Raw genomic sequence first — 21725 nt, 5'->3', positions numbered from 1 at the left:
GCTGGGGCAGCCGGGGGAACCTCAGCCTGCGGCGCCGCGCAGGGTCCGGCGGGGCAGGGACTGGGGGCAGCGGGCTGCGGGAGGGGGCGGGGTCGCCCCAGCCTCACCTTTGGGCGCCCAGACGCTCCGCAGGGTGAGGGTCCAGCCGCCCCTCCCGAGACTTGGGGCTGCGGAGGCTGCCGTTCCGGTTGCTTCTGCCTCCTCCGCAGGGAGGAGCTGAGCTGGGGCACTGGGTACCAGGAGATGGGGTCTCCGGCGTCCTGCCGGTTCTCCTGCGAGCACTCCGGCCCCTGCATCTGACCCGGGCAGACTGACTCCCGCATTGTACCGGGGGGCGCTGGGCCGGGGTCCAAAGGCTGAGAGAGGGATGAGAAGCTGAGGGGATGCTGCCGCGGCTGCGGTCGGAGCGCCCGCGACTCTCCTGCCCTCTAGGTGGGCTCGGGCATGCTTGGGGCGCGGGGCTCCTAGCCCAGCTGGCCGGGCAGTGCGGGACGGCGCTGTGGCAGTGAAAGGGTTAAACGGAAGGGGGTGGAGGGGAGGACCCGGACCCCGCCTCTCTGCGGAGCATCATCTGGGGATGGCTTTGCTTAGGGTTGCCTGACTGAAGGGAGCTAGAGGGGTCTGGCTGGGCACTGGCTGTTGCGAAGGGGTTAAGACCTTGACCCGGGGTCTCCGCGCTTTCGCCTCTCAAGCCCCGTGGGGGACGCTGGGCGCATCACTTCTGCGCTCCCCCAGGCTCACACACACACACACACACACACACACACACACATATACACGCACGCTTCGAGCCCGCCTGAATGACTGCCCTGCCGGCGGCTGAGCGCAGCATCCCTGCACCCGCCAATCAGGCGCTCGCAGGCCGGGAGGCGGTGAGATCATCTCTGGCCAATAGCAATGCTCCCGGGCGCAGGGATGCTGCATTCGCGCCCCAGCACCCACTCCCTTTGGGAGCTAGGGACCCCCGGGTCGAAGGTGAGGAAGAGGGCACAGGGACCCTAGGGTTCCCTAACTTCAGGTGTGTGGGATGACCCAGTTCGTCCGCCAGATTCTCCCTAACGGTTGATTATGGTTGGAAAAGCAGAGCCCAGTCTCCCACCCCCTATTTATGGCCCAGAGAGGGAAACTGACTGGCTCAAGGCCACACAGTGGCAGGCAGAGTCTTGGGACCCGGTTCTTTCCCCCGAAGCCCTCTCCCCTTCTTTGCCCCCCGTCCCTCTTGCTGCAGCTGTGGTACTGGGGCAACTTCTCAACTGCATGCTCTTTGTCAAGGAGGAATCTCCCCCATGACTTGCACTCTTCCCTCCCCAGGGTGTGGTGTGGTTTAGGAGAGGGGCCAGGACCTTGAAGACTAGGGAACTCCATGGAGAAGTGTAGGAACCTGAGAAGGCCCAAATGTCAGCTCACCCTGGAACTCCCTGCCTTTCTGGGGGATCAGTTTCTACCCTGGGCAGGGGATGTTCAGAATCCCCATCTCCAGGCCCTGCCTTTTCCTGAGCACTCATCTATGTCACCCACTCCCACCATCTGTCCCCAGAGCCTTACAGGCTCCTCACAGCTCAGAATTTTATGAGCCCATCGCCAAGCTGCTCCTGCCACCAGTCTTGCCCACCTTGGAGAGTGTTTCATTGTCTTCCCAAGCTGTCTGCCTAGAATCCTCTCTGACCCACGCCACCCTCTTCCCTGCACCCCATCAATGGTTGTCTAAACACCCTTCCCCCAGTCCCCACCCCAACACTCCACCCTGCCCTGCCATTGCCTGGAACACACTCCAGGCCCTCTCCACACAGCTGATCGAACTTACCCCAATGCTTTAAAAACCCTCTGCAGCTCTGCTGTGGCCTCTGGGTTAATCTCAGCTTCCCAAGGCAGATTCACAGCCCTGCCACGCCTGCCCCTGCCACCCCCCAGCCCTTCTGAAGCTTCTTCCCCCACCCCCAGGGCCTTAGCTCTTTCTACAGGGCCCTGAGTTTGCCACTCTCTTCCCAGAGCTCTTTCTTGCCCACCTGGTTGCCTGTCAGTCCCCACTGTAATCCTTTTGCTTGGCTCATTCAGGTCTTGGTGGAGACATCACCTCTTCAGGGACTCCCTGACCAGATGAGGAGGGACATGCTCATCTCCTCCTGGAGCTCCCTGTGTGTCTCTGAGCATCCAGAAACCCTAGGATTGCTTGTCAGTATCTGCGTAGCTCCCCTAGGGCTGAGGCTGCCTGTACTGATGACCTTGGATTCAGTCCCTGTCCTAGGGACTGTCCTAGAGTGGCATAAGACCTGTCCTAGAGTGGGGGTTCCATCAATGTGGACATAATGGAGTCAGAAATTCAAGATATCTCTGAAGCTGGGAAATGGGGTGTCTTAGGAGCAGTGTAGACTGAGGTAAACTGAGGCAGTAGAAGCAGAGGGATAACAAATGGAGTGGCAGGGTTAGGCTCTGAGAACTGTGAAAGGTCAGAGGAGGCAGGGAGTGGACTGGAAGCCGCTGGACCCTGGTGAGGAGTGGCTCCTGGGGAGAGATTGCCCTTTAGTGACCCCCTTCATCTGTCTTGCTGCCTGGTCAGTTCTGGGCCAGATCTATCCGTCCTGGGCCAGCCATCTTTGGGGCCTGGAGTTGGGGAAAGGGAGCAATGTTACATGTTCTCAGAGTGACAAGCACATCTGTGGGCTGGTTGCAGTGCTTTGAAGTATTGTCTCCTTTCATCCTTGCAACCTGGTGAGGCAGGTTCTGCAATTGTACCCATTTTATAGAGGAAGAAACTGAGGCCCTGGGGATTCATACAACATAGCCAGAATTGGGCAAGGGCTTCCCTGGTGGCTCAGATGATAAAGTGTCTGCCTGCAATGCAGGAGACCCGGGTTTGATTCGGGTCGGGAAGATCCCCTGAGAAGGAAATGGCAATCCACTCCAGCACTTTGCCTGGAAAATCCCATGGACGGAGGAGCCTGATAGGCTACAGTCCATGGGGTTGCAAAGAGTCGGACACAACTGAGTGACTTCACTTTCACTTTCTGTGGTGGGAATGTACCTGGCAGCAGGGACTCCCATCTCCCTGTTCTTAGGCTTCCAACCCCAGGCCACAGCAACCAGGAAACCAGGAATCTCCCCCTTGGGCAGGTGGAAAGGGGGATCCTGGGCATTAGCCCCAGTGAGTGACCTCAGGCTTCCCTGCTGGGCTGGTTGCCCCATCTAGCAGGGATTGCTTGGGATAGCAAGGAAGAAGGGGCTTTGTGAACAGTAAAGGACATCACAGATGCCTTTGGCGGGGGCCTCTGCGTCCCTCTTTGTAGCTGCCTCCTCCACCCCTGTATAATTCACTGCCCCAGAATGTATCCTCATCCACACAGCCCTGTTTTTGTCCATGGTTTTACCTGAGTACTTGCTGTCTTATCCGCTTGTAGAAATCCTCCCTCCCCCTACTTCCAGATCAGTTTGGTGTCCTTGGTACAAAATGAATTTCATGAGTGCCATCTCCTCCAGGAAGCCTTCCTAGACCACTCTACCTGGCCTAGACTCCATCTCCCTTTTGAAAGCTACCCAGCCCTTTGCCGCTGTCCAGTACTGTGGTGCTGACTGCAGTCTGCTGAAATACTTGTGTTGCTTTTGCCTCCTGTCTTAGACAAGGAGCTTCTTTGAGGTCAGGCTTGTTTATTTCCCTGTCTACCCTGGCAATAATGCAGTGCCTAGCACACAGTAGGCACTTTTTGGTGGATTTAATTGAGATTCCTCTACACCTACTGGGATAGGGACTCATGGGTGAGAACCTTTCTGGCATCTGTACCTAAGTGTTCCCAGAGTCCCGGGATAGAATGAGTTCACCTGAGGTGGGGGAAGTTGAGAGGGAAGGGGGAAGGGGCTTCAGACTGGATGCCAACTTTTGCTGTCTTCTGCCTAGTTCTCCAAGGAGAAGTACATCTTAGACTCATCGCCTGAGAAACTGCACAAGGAGTTGGAGGAAGAGCTCAAACTCAGCAGCACAGATCTCCGCAGCCATGCCTGGTACCACGGCCGCATCCCACGTGAGGTGAGTGGGCCCTGAGCTGGGACCCCAGCCCTAGACCCTTCCCCCCACCGCCTTGGCCAGTCCCAGACCAGAAAAGCTCCAACTATCATTCGGTGGGTTCAATCAGAGTAGACTGGGATGAGGTCTAGCTCTGCCATTTAACTGACTGTGTGACCTTGAACAAGTCTCTTTACCTCTCTGAGCCCCAGTTTCCTCACCTATAACATTGAGGATATGGGGCTTCTCTGGTGGTCCAGTGGTTTAGACTCTGTGCTTCCACTGCAGGGGCCACAGGTTTGATCCCTGGTCAGGGAACTAAAATCCCACATGCTGCAAGGTGTGGGCTAAATTAATTAATTAATTAAGTGAGGGCTAATAATAGTACCTATTGTAAAGGTTGGTTGTGAGAATTCCCAGGTGGCTCTATTGGTAAAGAACTCTCCTGCCAATGCAGGAGGCATAAGAGATGCAGGTTTGATTCCTGAGTCGGGAAGATCCCCTGGAGGAGGGCATGGTAACCCACTCTAGTTTTCTTGCCTGGAGAATCCCAAACGCAGAGGAGCCTAGTGGGCTATGGTCCCTAGGGTCACAAAGAGTCAGACACAACTAAAGTAACTCAGCACGTGAGAATTAAATGAGTTAATTCATGTGAGGTGCTTAACATGATGTCTGATATGCAGTGAGCTCAATGAACATTGTCCTTTATGGTGGTGGTGGTGGTGATTACTATTAACACTAATATTTTTAGTTACTGTTATAGGTCTATACATCAGCCTCTTATGTGTTTGGTTAGTGAATATCAGCACTTCAGTGATTCAGTTTTGATAAGGTTGACTTTCTGGGCTGAGGCATAGGCTTGGGCTAACGGTCACCTGTTCTTCTACTTTTCATGCTTGCTATAAATCTTTGTCAATTATCAACTCTGCCAGCTCCTGTGCTGGGCACCAAGGATGCAGAGATAAAATAGGTGGTGACTTCCCTCGACAGCTGGTAGTCCAGGGTAGGGGTCGACAGGCAGGCAGTCAGAACCCAGTGGGAGAAGCTCAAGAATGGATTGCCAGGCAGGGGGTGTGGGCTGCCCCAAGGAAGGGGTGCTGAGGAGACAGGCCATTGTGGAAGGGATAGTTCACCAGGTGAGCAGGAATGGGAGGATATTCAGCCCAGAGACATGCCAGAGCCCTGGCTGTTTGGAGGAAGAAGGATGGGGAATTCACTGTGCCCAGTGAGATCCCTGAGAAGGAGTAGGTCTGAGACCTGAGTTTCAGATCTTGGGGACTCCCTTTCCAGAGTGCGATGTCCCTCCATGTCTGAGCCTCTGTGCTCAGACCCATGGCTTCTGGCTGAGATGCACCCTCTGAATCTGGGTCGTTGGGTCCCCCTCCCAAGCTTCAGCTGTCTCTGTTGACTGTGTGCCCCAGACCCAGGGTCTGGCCCTCTCCTGCCCCGCTCCAGCCTGACCCTTGCCTCTTCCAGGTCTCGGAGACCCTGGTGCAGCGCAATGGTGACTTCCTCATCCGGGACTCGCTCACCAGCCTGGGTGACTATGTGCTTACGTGCCGCTGGCGCAACCAGGCCTTGCACTTCAAGATCAACAAGGTGGTGGTGAAGGCGGGTGAGAGCTACACCCACATCCAATACCTGTTCGAGCAGGAGAGCTTCGACCACGTGCCGGCCCTGGTGCGGTACCATGTGGGCAGCCGCAAGGCTGTGTCGGAGCAGAGCGGTGCCATCATCTACTGCCCGGTCAACCGCACCTTCCCACTGCGCTACCTGGAGGCCTGCTATGGCCTGGGCCAGGGCGGGGGCAAGGCCGCCAGCCCTGCCAGCCCCTCGGGCCCCAAGGGCAGCCACATGAAGCGGCGGAGCGTCACCATGACCGATGGGCTTACTGCTGACAAGGTCACCCGCAGTGATGGCTGCCCCACCAGGTGAGTGAGAACCCAAATTCGGCCTCAGTCTTCCCATCTGTCAAGTGGGAGTGTCAGTAATGTGAGTGCTGGTGGGAAAAGGAGAGGCCCAGTCACACTGGTCTGGGGTAAAATGACTGCCCTGGAGCCTCAGTGTGTGCAGAACAAGAGGAGGAAGCTCCCGCCATGCTGAGGGGTGTGAAGCCCAGTCGCAGTCTCAGCTCTGCTACAACTAGCTGTGCGCCCTTGGCCCTGACCTTCCTCCTCTCTTGCCTCCACGTGCCGACCTATAAAGAGCCCTCACTCAGAAAGCTCCCTTGGGTCTGGAGGAGCCCTGGGTGCTGTCCTGTCCCAGGCAAGGACCTGATCCCTATTGCTAATGCTACCCCACCTCACCCCACCTGACTAGGCCCAGGTGGGCATCAGAACAGAGCATTTTGCAAACCATCGCACAGGGAGTGGAATGTTTTCAGCGACATTTTTGATGACACCCAGATGTCAGGGGCTTGGTGACACTGGGCCGTGATCCGAGGACAAGCCACAGCTGCAAATCATTCCTGAAGCCCTACTGTGCACCCGGCCCTCTCCTGATGCTGTTCTCAACCTCACTGATTCCCACGTCCCCTGGGAGGTGGCTTCTGTCCATTTTGCCACTTTGTAGATGAGAACTAGGCTTGAAGAGGGGTAGCTGCTTGCTAGAGAGTCGTAGGACCAAGATTCAGACCCAGGTCCACAACTCCAAAGTCTGTGCCCCTAGTTTCTATGGCTTCCCTGGCTGTTTGCAGCAAGACGTGCCATCTTTTGGGGCTTCCCAAGTGGTGCTAGTGGTAAAGAACCCGCCTGCCAATGCAGGAGACAAGAGATGCAGGTTCGATCCCTGGGTCAGGAAGATCCCCTGGAGTAAGAAATGGCAACCCACTCCAGTATTCTTGCCTGGAGAATCCCATGGACAGAGAAATCTGGTGGGCTACATTCCATAGGGTCGCAAAGAGTCAGTTACGAATGAAGTGACTTAGCACTCACGTGCTTGCTTCAGCACTTCGATAGGTCCCATTTCCCTGGACCTGGACTGCGTGCTGTCAGCCAAGGAACTGCTGGTTGGATACCCTGTGGGGAGTAACCACTTGGCCTGTGGTTTGGAACCAGTGATTAAAACAGTGCCAGGATCTACAGGCCATGTGTGCCCAAGGCATCCTGAGTAATAGTGTGGGATCAGTGAGGAGAGGCCAGGACCGTGGGTTTGGCTCCCTTGGCCTGGCCATCTTTCTTGCTAGCCTCTCTCCCCAGACCATTCTTCAAGTTGGGGGCAAGGTTCCCAGGGAAGAGAACAGTTGTGCAGGTTGTGGACTGAACAAGCCCTTCCTCCTCTGGGCTTCAGTTTTTGTACCTGCCAGGTGGGAGGTTGGACGTGATCATTTCTAAGCCTTTTCTGCCTCTGAAGTTCAGCAGATCTAGGATAGAGGCAGAGGTGGGTGTCCTAATGCTAGCTGAGGACCCTGACCTCTGGGCTCCTTGCTCATGAAGGTGTCTGCTCCACAGCACATCACTGCCCCACCCCCGGGAATCCATCCGCAACTGTGCACTCAGCATGGACCAGATCCAAGACCTGCACTCGCCCATGTCCCCTATCTCCGAGAGCCCCAGCTCCCCTGCCTATAGTACCGGTATGGCCAGTGGAGGGGGGCGCGTGGGGGTCTGGTGGGGGTGGCCTCGTGTGCCCATGTGTGCACTGTCTGACGATTTCTGTTACAGTGTTTGATCATGTGTGCCTCTTCCTCTTATCTGAGAGACATGCCCTGCATCAGTGGATACTAAAACTATCCATGTTGACATGCAAAACATAGCCGTGGCTGGTTCATTCTGCAACAATTCACTGAGTCCCTATTGGATACCAGGCACTGTGGATGTGGTTTCCATGCATTCTCTTGAATGCTACTGAATCTGGGCTTCAATGCTATGAAGTTTGTGCAGTCAGCAACACTCAGTCCCCATTGGTCAAGAGCCTCCGCATGTGAGGAGCCACTTGACCAGGCCCTGTTATTGGCTGGGATTTAATGTATCCCTGATTCCAAATGGTGGGATCCAACTGGACTGGTCAAGCTTGCTTTATTCATTTATTTTTTCTTTTAAATAGATCTTTTCAGAGAAGTTCTACATTCCCAGCAAAATTGAGCAGAAAGCACAGAGCACTGTGCATTTTTTTTTAATATAAAGAAGATTTCTACTGTAGAAACATGCCACTAGCTCATTTCTGGAAGAAAAAAAAATAATGTTTTCAGCAGGCCATACCACATATTGTCCACATGGCAGGCAAAGCGTGCAGAGGGGCAGCCCAGGGGAACCTTTGCTGGGAAATGCCCTGTTGCCATGTAGTTGTCTATATGGGTTGTCACAAATTCTTCTCTAACCACGGGCCTGCCAGCTTGTCATAACTGCCAACTTGCCTTCCAAACAACACCCCTGAGTGTAAATGTTAAGACGCTTTGCCACAAATTATTTATTGGACAACTTCTAAGCAACATGGCACAGGGAAGTACCCAGGAGTGAGGACTCGACACCTGGTTTTGAATCCCAGCTCTACCCTTTGCTGGTTGGGTGACCTTAGGCAGGTCAGCTGGCTTCTCTGAGTCTCACTTTTCTCATCTGAAGAATGAGGATCATAAAAGTACTCATGCTCAGGATGTTGAGAGGGTTAAACAGATTAAGGGGCAGCGAAGGATCTCGCAGGCAGTTAGAACTCAATAAACATCACCTCTAATTTTGGATGATGGTTTTACTGTTTTGACCGGTGTAGCTACAGCATGTCACCAGCTCCCAGAACACATGTCCTCAATAAATCCTTATTATTAATTCATTGAGAAATGATTCCACATAGTGAACTCCAGCAAGTGCTTAGCTTCTCTGAATCACAGAAAGCTCCTTCAAGTAGCTCAGTGGTTCCCCAAGGCTGCAGCAGCCTTAGGATAAGAAAGTCTGACCCCTGGGGTCCAGGGAATTTGAGAATATCACTGAGGGCTGGTCAATGTGCCAGTGTCAGCTGGGCCTGGCCTGGGTACAGGGAGGTGGGATATCACCCCTGTAGGGTGGGTGGAGCTTGTCCTCTGGGAAAGCAGTGGGGGAACCACACTGGCTAGGGAGTCATGGTAACTAGTTGTCTCTCTTTATTTCCCTGCAGTGACCCGTGTCCATGCCGCCCCTGCCGCCCCCTCAGCCACAGCACTGCCCGCCTCCCCTGTCACGCGCCGCTCCAGCGAACCCCAGCTGTGTCCCGGAAGTGTTCCAAAGCCCCACGGGGAGTCGGACAAGGGCCCTTACTCCAGCCCCTCCCACACCCTCTGCAAGGCCTCCCCATCACCGTCGCTCAGCAGCTACAGTGACCCGGACTCTGGCCATTACTGCCAGCTCCAGCCTCCTGTCCGTGGCAGCCGAGAGTGGGCAGCAGCTGAAGCCTCCGGCCGCCAGGCCAGGAGCTATGGGGAGAAGCTTAAGGAACTGTCAGAAAACGGGGCCTCCGAAGGGGACTGGGGCAGAACCTTCACAGTCCCTGTTGTGGAAGCCACCTCTTCCTTTAACCCGGCTACCTTCCAGTCACTGTTGATCCCCAAGGATAACCGGCCACTGGAGGTGGGCCTCCTGCGTAAGGTCAAGGAGCTGCTGGCAGAGGTCGACGCCCGGACACTGGCCCGGCACGTTACCAAGGTTGACTGCCTGGTAGGTGCTGGGTGCACACTGGGGCAGGGGTATACCTTTATCCTCTAGCTTTGGGACAGGGGTTAGGGTGGTGAGGAACTGGCCCCCACATCCCCAAGTAGAGTGAGTGGTCCTGGATTCTGATTTCATGGCTGCCCTTTACTTGCTGTGTGACTCTGACTAATCACTTTACCTCTCTGGGCTCCCATTTTCTCCTTGAAAAAAAAAAAGCAAAAGCTGAGATACTCTTGCTTCCTCCAGATGTCAGTTTGGCACTGGAACCGAGGAGTCCTGAAAACTAGTGGTGTCTGGCTCCCTGGGACATTTTTTGAGCCCGGTGAGAGTTGGTCTGGCCGGTCCAGGGACTATAAGAGGCCAGACTCCCTACCCCCACCCCCCTAGTGGACAAAACTCATTGTCTAGGTCCATAAATTGTTAATGCCTGGGCCTTTGCTTTGAATGAATCCTGCCCATCTAAGGACCCTAACTTGATCTATGCCTCAGTTTCTCCCTCTGAAGTTTGGGGTGTGTGTGTGTGTGTGTGTTGGGGAGGGGAACACTGATTATTTGGTCACACTTGTCTCTGAGCTCAAAAAGAAAGAAAAGAAACAGCGCTGAGATGCGGCGCTGTGAAAAGTACTAGGCATGAAGGAAGAAGCCCTGGGTTCTAGGTCCAGTGTGTGACCTAGGACAAGCCCTTTCCCTCCCTGGACCTTATTTCTTCTGAAATAAGAGTGTCCTGGGCACCTCTGGCACATGTCAGACCCCATTGGGCATTTTTCCATTTATCCTGCGTTTCATAGATGGGGAGAGTGAAACTCATTTGCTCCATGTCAGAGGGTTAGTCATAAACCTGGAATTCAGAGCCGGCTTCCCAGCCAGGCTGCCCTGCTAGATAAAGCTCTCTGACTCCCAGATGGCTTGGGCTAGCCCTGACAGGAAATTAATCAGCCCTCTGGGCGTCCTTGTAGGTTGCTAGGATACTGGGCGTTACCAAGGAGATGCAGACCCTAATGGGAGTCCGCTGGGGCATGGAGCTGCTCACTCTCCCCCATGGCCGGCAGCTACGACTAGACCTGCTGGAAAGGTAAGGCGCGCGCACACACGGGAGTCACCGGGAACCAACCCCCTGGACTACCTCGCTGCTCTTCACTGTGGCCGGTTGGCCAATCGCAGTCTCTCACCCCGGCTCCCAGATCATAGCCACGCCCTCTATCCCATTGACCAATTGTTCCTGATATCCAGTTCATTCAATCAGTTCAGTCGCTCAGTCGTATCCGACACTTTGCAACCCCAAGGACTGCAGCCCGCCAGGCCTCCCCATCCATCATCAACTCCTGGAGTTTACTCAAAGTCATGCCCGTTGAGTCGGTGATGCCATCCAACTATCTCATCCTCTGTCGTCGCCTTCTCCTCCCGCCTTCAATCTTTCCCAGCATCAGGGTCTTTTCGAATGAGTCAGTTCTTCGCATCAGGGGGTCAAAGTATTGGAGTTTCAGCTTCAGCATCAGTTCTTCCAATGAAAATTCAGGACTGATCTCCTTTAGGATGGACTGGTTGGATCTCCTTGTAGTCCAAGGGACTCTCAAGAGTCTTCTCCAACACCACAGTTCAAAAGCATCAATTCTTGGGTGCTCAGCTTTCTTTATCCAGTTCCAAGTAATCCTGGTTTTTCAAAGACTGAGTCCTTTATCTCCGAATTCACTTTCTGTATTCTCTTGACTGACCACAATCTGTGAGCCTTGGCCCGCCCATCAGCTCCGGCTTCTCTTCTTTCTTTTCTTAGAACAGCTCTGTCGGATGATTTCTGATGATTTCCTCTGATCGGTCCCACGGTCCTCAGCCTGGCGCTCACGGGTGTCTGGCCCCGCCCCCTGACTTATACTGACCAATCAGAACCCCTTAACTTTGCTTTATCCCCGCCCACACTTTGGCCGCACCCCCTAATCTCATTGCCTCTTTACAACCTCTCACTTTTGGCTCTATCCTCCACCCCTCGGCGCCCAACCACAGGGACCCCAACCCTAGATCCCTGGCCCCGCCCCTCTGACCCGGCCGCTCCAACAGGTTCCACACCATGTCCATCATGCTGGCCATGGACATCCTGGGCTGCACGGGCTCCGCTGAGGAGCGGGCAGCGCTCCTGCACAAGACCATCCAGCTGGCAGCCGAGCTTCGAGGGACCATGGGCAACATGTTCAGCTTCGCTGCGGTCATGGGTGCCCTGGATATGGCCCAGGTACTGAGGGGCCCACGTAGCACTGGACGTAAGCTAGTCTCTGTTGCGAGGAGCCCTGATACGTGTCCCTTTGGGACGGCTGTCTATTGAATCAGGAAGAACTTGAGGACCTTTTAGGCAGCATTGGTGACAGAGTGACTGGGAGAACTGAGTCCTTTTGGTGCTGACCTGCTTCCAGACAAAGTCTTTCCCTTTCCCTGCTCTCCGTTTCTCCACCTGTAAAATGATTGAGGAACTTTATAAGAGTTGAAAGAATAAATATAAGTGGCTAGCTTTAGCAGGCACTATGCGCAAGGTACATTGAGTACTTAGAAACTGATTCCTTAAAGCAATCTCATGAGGGGAGTGCCTTTATTGTCCTCTCTGAGCCTTAGTTCCCTCATACGTAAAATGGGTTGTTGCGAGGACTTATGGGGACCTGTGAAAAGCCATCAGCCCTGTCCCTGAGACCTGAATGGTGATTATACTAATAATTACTATCCCACATCTGGGTGTCAGCTCAGCATACTGGCCTGTGGCCCCAGCAGGCCCCTTCCCTGGCTAGTCGCTCATAGCCTGATCTCCCTAGATTGCCCGGCTGGAACAGACATGGGTGACCCTGCGGCAGCGACACACAGAGGGTGCCATCCTCTATGAGAAGACGCTCAAGCCATTCCTCAAGAGCCTCAATGAGGGCAAAGGTACCTCCCCCATCTTGCTGTGTGGCCTCGGACGGGTTCCAGCCCTCTCTGGGCTGGCCCAGACTCTCCCAGTAGGGAGGATGTTGAGGGCTTGACTGAGCTCTGTGCAGGCCATTCTTGCACTCACTTTCTGCACCTGGCAAGTGTATATGCCATGTCCAGGTCCAGCCTCAGCCCCTGGGCTGGGCCAAGGTGCAGTGGGTTCAGCTGGAGGAATCCAAAGGGCGGGGTTTGTCTCATGAGTCAGAATCCTGGGGGCTCTTGCTGGGACCTCAGGCAGGGCCCTTCCCCTAACACATCCTTGGTTTCTGGACCTTGGTGGACGGTGGGTTCCTCTGAGACCTCTAAACGCCATGCCTCCCTCCCTGCAGAAGGCCCGCCGCTGAGCAACACCACATTTCCTCACATCCTGCCGCTCATCACTCTGCTGGAATGTGACTCGGCCCCCGCCGAGGGCCCTGAGCCCTGGGGCAGCACGGAGCATGGCGTGGAGGTGGTGCTGGCCCACCTGGAGGCCGCCCGCACGGTGGCACACCATGGCGGCCTGTATCATACCAATGCCGAAGTCAAGCTGCAGGGTGAGTCACTGGTTGCGTCTGGGGGGCAAGCCACTGCTGATCCTGCAGCCTGGGCCTCCCTCCGCATAACTGGCTCTCCCTTCTTCTCCAAATATCCCTTCAGATTTCTCCATCCCTCTTTGCTGCCCCGTCTCCTTGACTTTTTTTTTTTTTTAATTGTAGAATAATTGCTTTACAATGTTGTATTGGTTTCTGCCTTACAGCAACATAAATCAGCCATAAGTATACATTTGTCCCTTCCCTCTTGAACCTCCCTCCCCATCTCAGCCCACCTCTCTAGGTTGTCGCAGAGCACTGGTTGAGCTCCCTGTGCTATACAACAACTTCCCACTAGCTCTCTATTTTACATATGATAATGTATATGTGTCAGTGCTACTTTCTCAATTCGTCCCACCCCTCCCTGACTTCTTTTTCTCACCCCTTTTCTTCACTCATTCAGCAGTTTGACAAGTAATTGTTAGTGGCAGGCACCAGGTCAGCTTGGGGGACATAGAGATGATTCAAAGAGCACAGTAGCTGTGTATCTTAGCTTCTCTGAGCCTCCGCTTTCTCATCTGTGAAGTGGGCATCCTGACAAGCCCACTTTACAAGGCTGTTTACAAAGCAATAGGTCTGGGGCCCTGGGTCTGAGGCAGACTCACCCTGTCTTCAGGGAGCTCTCAGTTTAATCAGAAAATAGAATGCCTTCTCACAGAAGAAGCAGAGATAATGGCTTCAGACAAGCTACCTTTTACTTCTTTAGGCAATATTTAAGTCACAAAAGTTCACTGTAGACAAACTGGAAATAACAGCTGAACAAAACCCAAATAAACAAATCACCAACACTTACCTGGTGATTGGTAAATGTCGTTTTGGTATACGTCTTTCCTATCTTTCTTCAGAAAGAAAAAAACAAAACAAAAATTTGTTTATGTTTACTTACAGAATGTATATATATTTCTTATGACAAATTTTGGAGCTTACAGAAAAATACAAAAAAGAAAAGAATCACCCAGTATCTTACCCCAAGTTAGCAGTGATATTTTATCTTCTAGTTATTTTATAGTTTTTTAATATTTATTTTTATTGATTTATTTATTTGGCCACACCAGGTCTTAGTCAAGGCACGCAGGATCTTTCATCTGCACTGTAGGTTGTGGGATATTTAGTTGCAGCATTTGGAATCTTCTAGTAGTGCCATGTGGGATCTAGTTCCCTGACCAAGGACTGAACCCAGGCCCTCTGCATCGAGAGTGTGGAGTCTTATCCATTGGACCACCAGGGAAGTCCCTCTAGTCATTTTAAAATTATATATTGCAGGGACTTCCCTAGTAGTCCAATAGTTAAGAATCCACCTTCCAATGCAGGGGATGCAGGTTCGATCCCTGGTCAAGGAACTAAAATCCCACATCCCTCAGGGCAACTAAACCCACAAACCACAACTACTAAGCCCGTGTGCTGCAGTGAAAGAACCCACATGCTGCAACTAAGAAATATTTTTTTTTAATTATTGAAAGTGAAAAGTGAAAGTTGCTCAGTCGTATCCGACTCTTTGCGACCCCATGGACTATATAGTCCATGGAATTCTCTAGGCCAGAATACTGGAGTAGGTAGCCTTTCCCTTCTCCAGGGGATCTTCCCAACTCAGGGATCAAACCCAGGTCTCCTGCATTGCAGGTGGATTCTTTACCAGCTGAGTCACAAGGGAAGCCCAAGAATACTGGAGTGGGTAGCCTATCCCTTCTCCAGTGGATCTTCCCAACACAGGAATCCAACCAGGGTCTCCTGCGTTGCAGGTGGATTCTTTACCAACTGAACTATCAAGGAACAGTAGGACAAAGACCAGGTGTTAAACTGCTTGGTTATGTTCATCCACAAACCATGTGGGATTCCTGGCAGAGGTGGGGGAAGGTCCCTTGGAATGGGGCCCTGAGGGATGTGGTGGCTCCGAGTAGGAGCCCCAGCTTCCCTAGCTGGATGGTGGTCCCCTGACCCCTATGCCCCTCCCTGCAGGTTTCCAGGCCCGGCCGGAGCTCCTCGAGGTGTTCAGCACCGAGTTCCAGATGCGCCTCCTATGGGGCAGCCAGGGCGCCAGCAGCAGCCAGGCCCGACGCTATGAGAAGTTCGACAAGGTCCTCACTGCCCTCTCCCACAAACTGGAGCCTGCCATCCGCTCCAGTGAGCTGTGACCCCCACGGACCCTTCCCCTCTGCAGCTACGGGCAGCAACGGGAACAGAAGGGCACAGACCTTGCCCCAGAGCACCCCAGGGACACTGTGATCAGCCTGAGAATATTCCAGGTTCAACTCCAGGATCTCCTGTGCATCTCCAGGGTCTATGCAGACTCTGGGCTCCGTCCTACCTGCTCCACACTCACCAGGCTTCTCTTCAGGAAGAACTGGAACCCCTGTTTCTCCCTCCAGTTTCTGCTTCTCCCCTTCCTGCTGAGGGTGCCCTGTGTTTGAGCCACAGGAGGCTTCTTATACCTCCTCACTCTTCTCCGGGCATCTCTTCCCCCCACCCCCCCCAGCCCACAATCCAAGCCTGACACCAAGGCCTCCCTCTGGCTGTAAATATATCTGTCTGTTCTGTAAATATATGTATAGAAACCATGTTCTTTCTTTCATAGAATAAACTTTTATGACTCTTTTTTTTTTTTTCCTGTCTCTCAGGGGGCTTTGGGGTGGAAGTGTCTTTTCTCAGGTGAAAGGTGGAAACAATTCATTCAACAAATACTCATTTTGCACTTGACACATTTCTAGATTGTACCAGGAGCCAGAGTTACAGCCAATACTAAAACCCAACCCCTGTCCTAGAGTCTTAACCACTTGGACCACCAGGGAAGTTCCATAATGGGTTTTCAGTGATCATTTATTCATCACTTTGTGAGCCGAAACACTCCATGTGCCTGTACATCATGGCATATCACCATTCCTCACAGGCCAGAGGGTGATAAATAGCTAATTCCCACCCATAGGAGAACTACTGACTTGCACCCATTCCTTCTCCATTCCCTGCCTCCAGAACCCGAATGTACAGTCCAGTATCCCAGATGTTTGGGGGTGGAAGGGCTTTATGAAATCTAAGATTCCAGCTTCCTTCAGGAAAACAGAACTGGAGGAAGAAGGGACTTTCCCTGAGTCATGGCAGCAGAATTAGGAAGGCTGGAACGGGGGCATCCTGACTCAGAGTTCTTGCCTTTTCTCAATAGTGGGAACTACTCACTTCTTTTCAAGTTTTGGAATGTGGCCCCAAAAGTTCGTGTGTGTGTGTGTGTGTGTGTGTGTGTGTGCACGTGCACGTGAGGTGGGTGGGGCAGGAATCGTTGAGGAGGGCCTTGAAGGCAGTTGTCTTGATTACATGGGCAGAGGAGAAGGGCAGTGTGCATCACCACCCCACAGTAGGCTGGAGGCCTGGGGAGCTTGGTCACTGAATTTGAAACGTCTGGGGCCCTTTGCTTCATGAAACTGACCAAGTTCAGTTCAGTTCAGTTCAGTCACTCAGTCAGGTCTGACTCTTTGTGACCCCATGAACCGCAGCATACCAGGCCTCCCAATCCATCACCAACTCCTGGAGCCCACCCAAACCCATCTCCATTGTGTCAGTGATGCCATCCAACCATCTCATCCTCTGTCGTCCCCTTCTCCTCCTGCCCTCAATCTTTCCCAGCATCAAGGTCTTCTCAAATGAGTCAGCTCTCTGCATCAGGTGACCAAAGTATTGGAGTTTCAGCTTCACCATAAGTCCCTCCAATGAACACCCAGGACTGATCTCCTTTAGAATGGACTGATTGGATCTCCCTGCAGTCCAAGGGGCTCTCAAGAGTCTTCTCCAACACCACAGTTCAAAAGCATCAATTCTTCGGCACTCAGCTTTCTCTATAGTCCAACTCTCACATCCATACATGACCACTGGAAAAACCATAGCCTTGACTAGACGGACCTTTGTTGGCAAAGTAATGTCTCTGCTTTTCAATATGCTATCTAGGTTGGTCATAACTTTCCTTCCAAGGAGTAAGCGTCTTTTAATTTCATGGCTGCAGTCACCATCGGCAGTGATTTTGGAGCCCCCCAAAATAAAGTCTGACACTTTCCACTGTTTCCCCATCTATTTCCCATGAAGTGATGGGGCCAGATGCCATGATCTTCGTTTTCTGAATGTTGAGCTTTAAGCCAACTTTTTTCACTCTCCTCTTTCACTTTCATCAAGAGGCTTTTTAGTTCCTCTTCACTTTCTGCCATTAAGGGTGGTGTCATCTGCATATCTGAGGTTACTGATATTTCTCCTGGCAATCTTGATTCCAGCTTGTGCTTCTTCCAGCCCAGCATTTCTCATGATGTACTCTGCATAGAAGTTAAATAAGCAGGGTGACAATATACAGCCTTGACATACTCCTTTTCCTATTTGGAACCAATCTGTTGTTCCATGTCCAGTTCTAACTGTTGCTTTCTGACCTGCATACAGGTTTCTCAAGAGGCAGGTCAGGTGGTCTGGTATTCCCATCTCTTTCACAATTTTCCACAGTTTATTGTGATCCACACAAAGGCTTTGGCATAGTCAATAAAGCAGAAATAGATGTTTTTCTGGAACTCTCTTGCTTTTTCCATGATCCAGTGGATGTTGGCAATTTGATCTCTGGTTCCTCTGCTCTTTCTAAAACCAGCTTGAACATCAGCAAGTTCATGGTTCACATATTGCTGAAGCCTGGCTTGGAGAATTTTGAGCATTACTTTACTAGCGTGTGAGATGAGTGCAATTGTGTGGTAGTTTGAGCATTCTTTGGGATTGGAATGAAAACTGACTTTTCCAGTCCCATGACCATTGCTGAGTTTTCCAAATTTGCTGGCATATTGAGTGCAGCACTTTCACAGCATCATCTTTCACGATTTGAAATAGCTCAACTGGAATTCCATCACCTCCACTAGCTTTGTTTGTAGTGATGCTTTCTAAGGCCCACTTGACTTCACATTCCAGGATGTCTGGCTCTAGGTCAGTGATCACACCATCCTGATTATCTGGGTCGTGAAGATCTTTTTTGTACAGTTCTTCTGTGTATTCTTGCCATCTCTTCTTAATATCTTCTGCTTCTGTTAGGTCCATACCATTTCTGTCCTTTATTGAGGCCATCTCTGCATGAAATGCTCCCTTGGTATCTTTAATTTTCTTGAAGAGATCTCTAGTCTTTCCCATTCTGTTATTTTCCTCTATTTCTTTGCATTGATCGCTGAGGAAGGCTTTCTTATCTCTCCTTGCTATTCTTTGGAACTCTGCACTCAGATGCTTATATCTTTCCTTTTCTCCTTGGCTTTTTTGCTTTTCTTCTTTTCACAGCTATTCGTAAAGCCTCCCCAGAAGCGGGCCGGCTGTGACGGACCAGACTGCACAGAAGCGTGGCCGAGAGGAGCTACCCCACGTCCAAGGAGTGGCGGATGCGCGAGCTCAGGAGGGCCAAGAGGAGCTACTCCACGTTCAAGGTCAGGAGGGGTGGCTATGAGGAGATACCCCTCGTCCAAGGTAAGGAGCAGCGGCTGTGCTTTGCTGGAGCAGCCTTGAAGAGATACCCCACATCCAAGGTAAGAGAAACGCAGGTAAGATGGTAGGTGTTGTGAGAGGCATCAGAGGGCAGACACACAAACCATAATCACAGAAAACTAGTCAGTCTAATCACACGGACCACAGCCTTGTCTAACTCAATGAAACTAAGCCATGCTGTGTGGGGCCACCCAAGACAGGCGGGTCATGGTTGAGAGGTCTGACAGAATGTGGTCCACTGGAGAAGGGAATGGCAAACCACTTCAGTATTCTTGCCTTGAGAACCCCATGAACAGTATGAAAAGGCAAAATGATAGGATACTGAAAGAGGAACTCCCCAGGTCGGTAGGTGCCCAATATGCTACTGGAGATCAGTGGAGAAATAACCCCAGAAAGAATGAAGAGATGGAGCCAAAGCAAAAAGAATACCCAGCTGTGGATGTGACTGGTGATAGAAGCAAGGTCCAATGCTGTAAAGAGCAATATTGTATAGGAACCTGGAATGTTAGGTCCATGAATCAAGGCAAATTGGAAGTGGTCAAACAGGAGATTATTTAACTTATATGCAGAGTACATCATGAGAAACGCTGGGCTGGAAGAAGCACAAGCTGGAATCAAGATTGCCGGGAGAAATCTCAATAACCTCAGATATGCAGATGACACCACCCTTATGGCAGAAAGTGAAGAGGAACTAAAAAGCCTCTTGATGAAAGTGAAAGAGGAGAGTGAAAAAAGTTGGCTTAAAGCTCAACATTCAGAAAACGAAGATCATGGCATCTGGCCCCATCACTTCATGGGAAATAGATGGGGAAACAGTGGAAAGAGTCAGACTTTATTTTGGGGGGCTCCAAAATCACTGCCGATGGTGACTGCAGCCATGAAATTAAAAGACGCTTACTCCTTGGAAGGAAAGTTATGACCAACCTAGATAGCATATTGAAAAGCAGAGACATTACTTTGCCAACAAAGGTCCGTCTAGTCAAGGCTATGGTTTTTCCAGTGGTCATGTATGGATGTGAGAGTTGGACTGTGAAGAAAGCTGAGTGCCGAAGAATTGATGCTTTTGAAGTGTGGTGTTGGAGAAGACTCTTGAGAGTCCCTTGGACTGCAAGGAGATCCAACCAGTCCATTCTGAAGGAGATCAGCCCTGGGTGTCCATTGGAAGGAATGATGCTAAAGCTGAAACTCCAGTACTTTGGCCACCTCATGGGAAGAGTTGACTCATTGGAAAAGACTCTGATGCTGGGAGGGATTGGGGGCAGGAGGAGAAGGGGACGACAGAGGATGAGATGGCTGGATGGCATCACTGACTCGATGGACGTGAGTCTGAGTGAACTCTGGAAGTTGGTGATGGACAGGGAGGCCTGGCGTGCTGCAATTCATGGGGTCGCAAAGAGTCGGACATGACTGAGCACCTGAACTGAACTGAAACAGGAGATGACAAGAGTGAACGTTGACATTCTAGGAATCAGCGAATTAAAATGGACTGGAATGGGTGAATTTAACTCAGATGATCATTATATCTACTACTGTGGGCAGGAATCCCTTAGAAGAAATAAAGTAGCCATCATGGTCAACAAAAGAGTCCAAAATGCAGTACTTGGATGCATTCTCAAAAACGAAAGAATGATCTCTGTTTGTTTCCAAGGCAAACCATTCAGTATCACAGTAATCCAAGTCTATGGCCCAACCAGTAATGCTGAAGAAGCTGAAGTTGAACGGTTCTATGAAGACCTCCAAGACCTTTTAGAACTAACACCCAAAAAAGATGTCCTTTTCATTATAGGGGACTGGAATGCAAAAGTAGGAAGTCAAGAAACACCTGGAGTAACAGGCAAATTTGGCCTTGGAATACGGAATGAAGCAGGGCAAAGGTAAATAGAGTTCTGCCAACAGAATGCACTGGTCATAGCAAACACCCTCTTCCAACAACACAAGACTCTACACATGGACATCACCAGATGGTGAACACCGAAATCAGATTGATTATATTTTTTGCAGTCAAAGATGGAGAAGCTCTATACAGTCAGCAAAAATAAGACCAGGAGCTGAGTGTGGCTCAGATCATGAACTCCTTATTGGCAAATTCAGACTTTAATTGATGAAAGTAGGGAAAACCACTAGACCATTCAAGTATGACCTAAATCAAATTCCTTATGATTATATAGTGGAAGTGAGAAATAGATTTAAGGGACTAGATCTGATAGAATGCCTGATAAACTATGGACGGAGGTTCGTGACATTGTACAGGAGACAGGGATCAAGACCATCCCCATGGAAAAGAAATGCAAAAAGCAAAATATAATGGATAAATATTTTTGGCTGTGCCCGGGGGTTATGTGAGATCCTATTTCCCCTACTAGGGATCAAACCTGTGCCCCCTGCAGTGGAAGCATGGAGTCTTAACAACTGGACTACCAGGGAAGTTCCATAATGGATTTTCAATAATCATTTATTGATTATTTTGTGAGCCAAAACACTTCATGTGCCTGTACTTCATGGAAATATCACCATCCCTCTGATGAGAGGTACTGTTATCATAAGATATACAAGGGGCATGCATTTGTGCTAAGTCTCTCAGTTGTGCCCAACTCTTTGCGACCCCATGGACTGTAGCCCACCGGGCTCCTCCTTCCATGGGATTCTCCAGGCAAGAATACTGGAGTGGGTTACCATGCCCTCCTTCAGAGGATCTTCCCGACCCAAGGATCGAACTCGCTTTTCTTACCTCTCCTGCATTGGCAGGCGGGTTCTTTCCCACTCGCACCACCTGGAAGCCCAAGATATACAAGGCACCGTATATTAGGGCACATAGTAGGTGCTCACCAAAAGCTATTGGCGCTCTTTTATCATATAAAAAGGGGCGGGGGGAGAGCACAGGAAAGGCGCTTTACAAGGTACCGCACAAGTTTTTGCTACAGTTGTTACATCACCCTTGGTGGTCATAATCCGTCATTTATTATTGTTTCGGGGCTGTGATGGTCCCTCAGTTACCGTGGCCATGGAAACGCAGTGCGCAGTCCCGCATTGGACGGTTCGCGGGCTCCCCCTGGAGGCCGCCTTGCAAGCCTACGGGGGACCACGGAGAGGGCCCCGGAGACAGAAGCGAGGGGGGCTGGGAGT

At 51.5% G+C, this 21725-nt stretch overlaps 1 protein-coding gene across 12 annotated transcripts in view; it reads left to right on the top strand.

Annotated features, from left to right (window-relative positions):
• Positions 1–15719, top strand: part of SH2D3C (SH2 domain containing 3C) — a 39090-nt gene extending 23371 nt beyond the window's left edge. For 11 of the 12 annotated variants that reach the window (XM_059891226.1, NM_001098039.1, XM_059891227.1 and 8 more), the window contains 9 exons: positions 3890–4018; positions 5471–5925; positions 7444–7568; positions 9080–9615; positions 10566–10681; positions 11662–11833; positions 12402–12513; positions 12885–13091; positions 15084–15719. In XM_059891226.1, coding sequence (XP_059747209.1) covers positions 3890–4018; positions 5471–5925; positions 7444–7568; positions 9080–9615; positions 10566–10681; positions 11662–11833; positions 12402–12513; positions 12885–13091; positions 15084–15259 — 2028 coding nt within the window. In that variant the 3' untranslated portion in view covers positions 15260–15719. Of the gene's footprint in view, positions 1–68; positions 2173–3889; positions 4019–5470; positions 5926–7443; positions 7569–9079; positions 9616–10565; positions 10682–11661; positions 11834–12401; positions 12514–12884; positions 13092–15083 lie in introns of those variants that run through there. The other variant, XM_059891233.1, reaches the window with a different exon arrangement.
• Positions 15720–21725: the final 6006 nt, after the last annotated feature.

This window comes from Bos taurus, chromosome 11, assembly GCF_002263795.3.
Source record: "Bos taurus isolate L1 Dominette 01449 registration number 42190680 breed Hereford chromosome 11, ARS-UCD2.0, whole genome shotgun sequence".
NCBI classification, from domain to species: domain Eukaryota; kingdom Metazoa; phylum Chordata; class Mammalia; order Artiodactyla; family Bovidae; genus Bos; species Bos taurus.
Note: the sequence above shows the minus strand (reverse complement) of the source record. Positions and strands in the feature narration are given on the sequence as shown.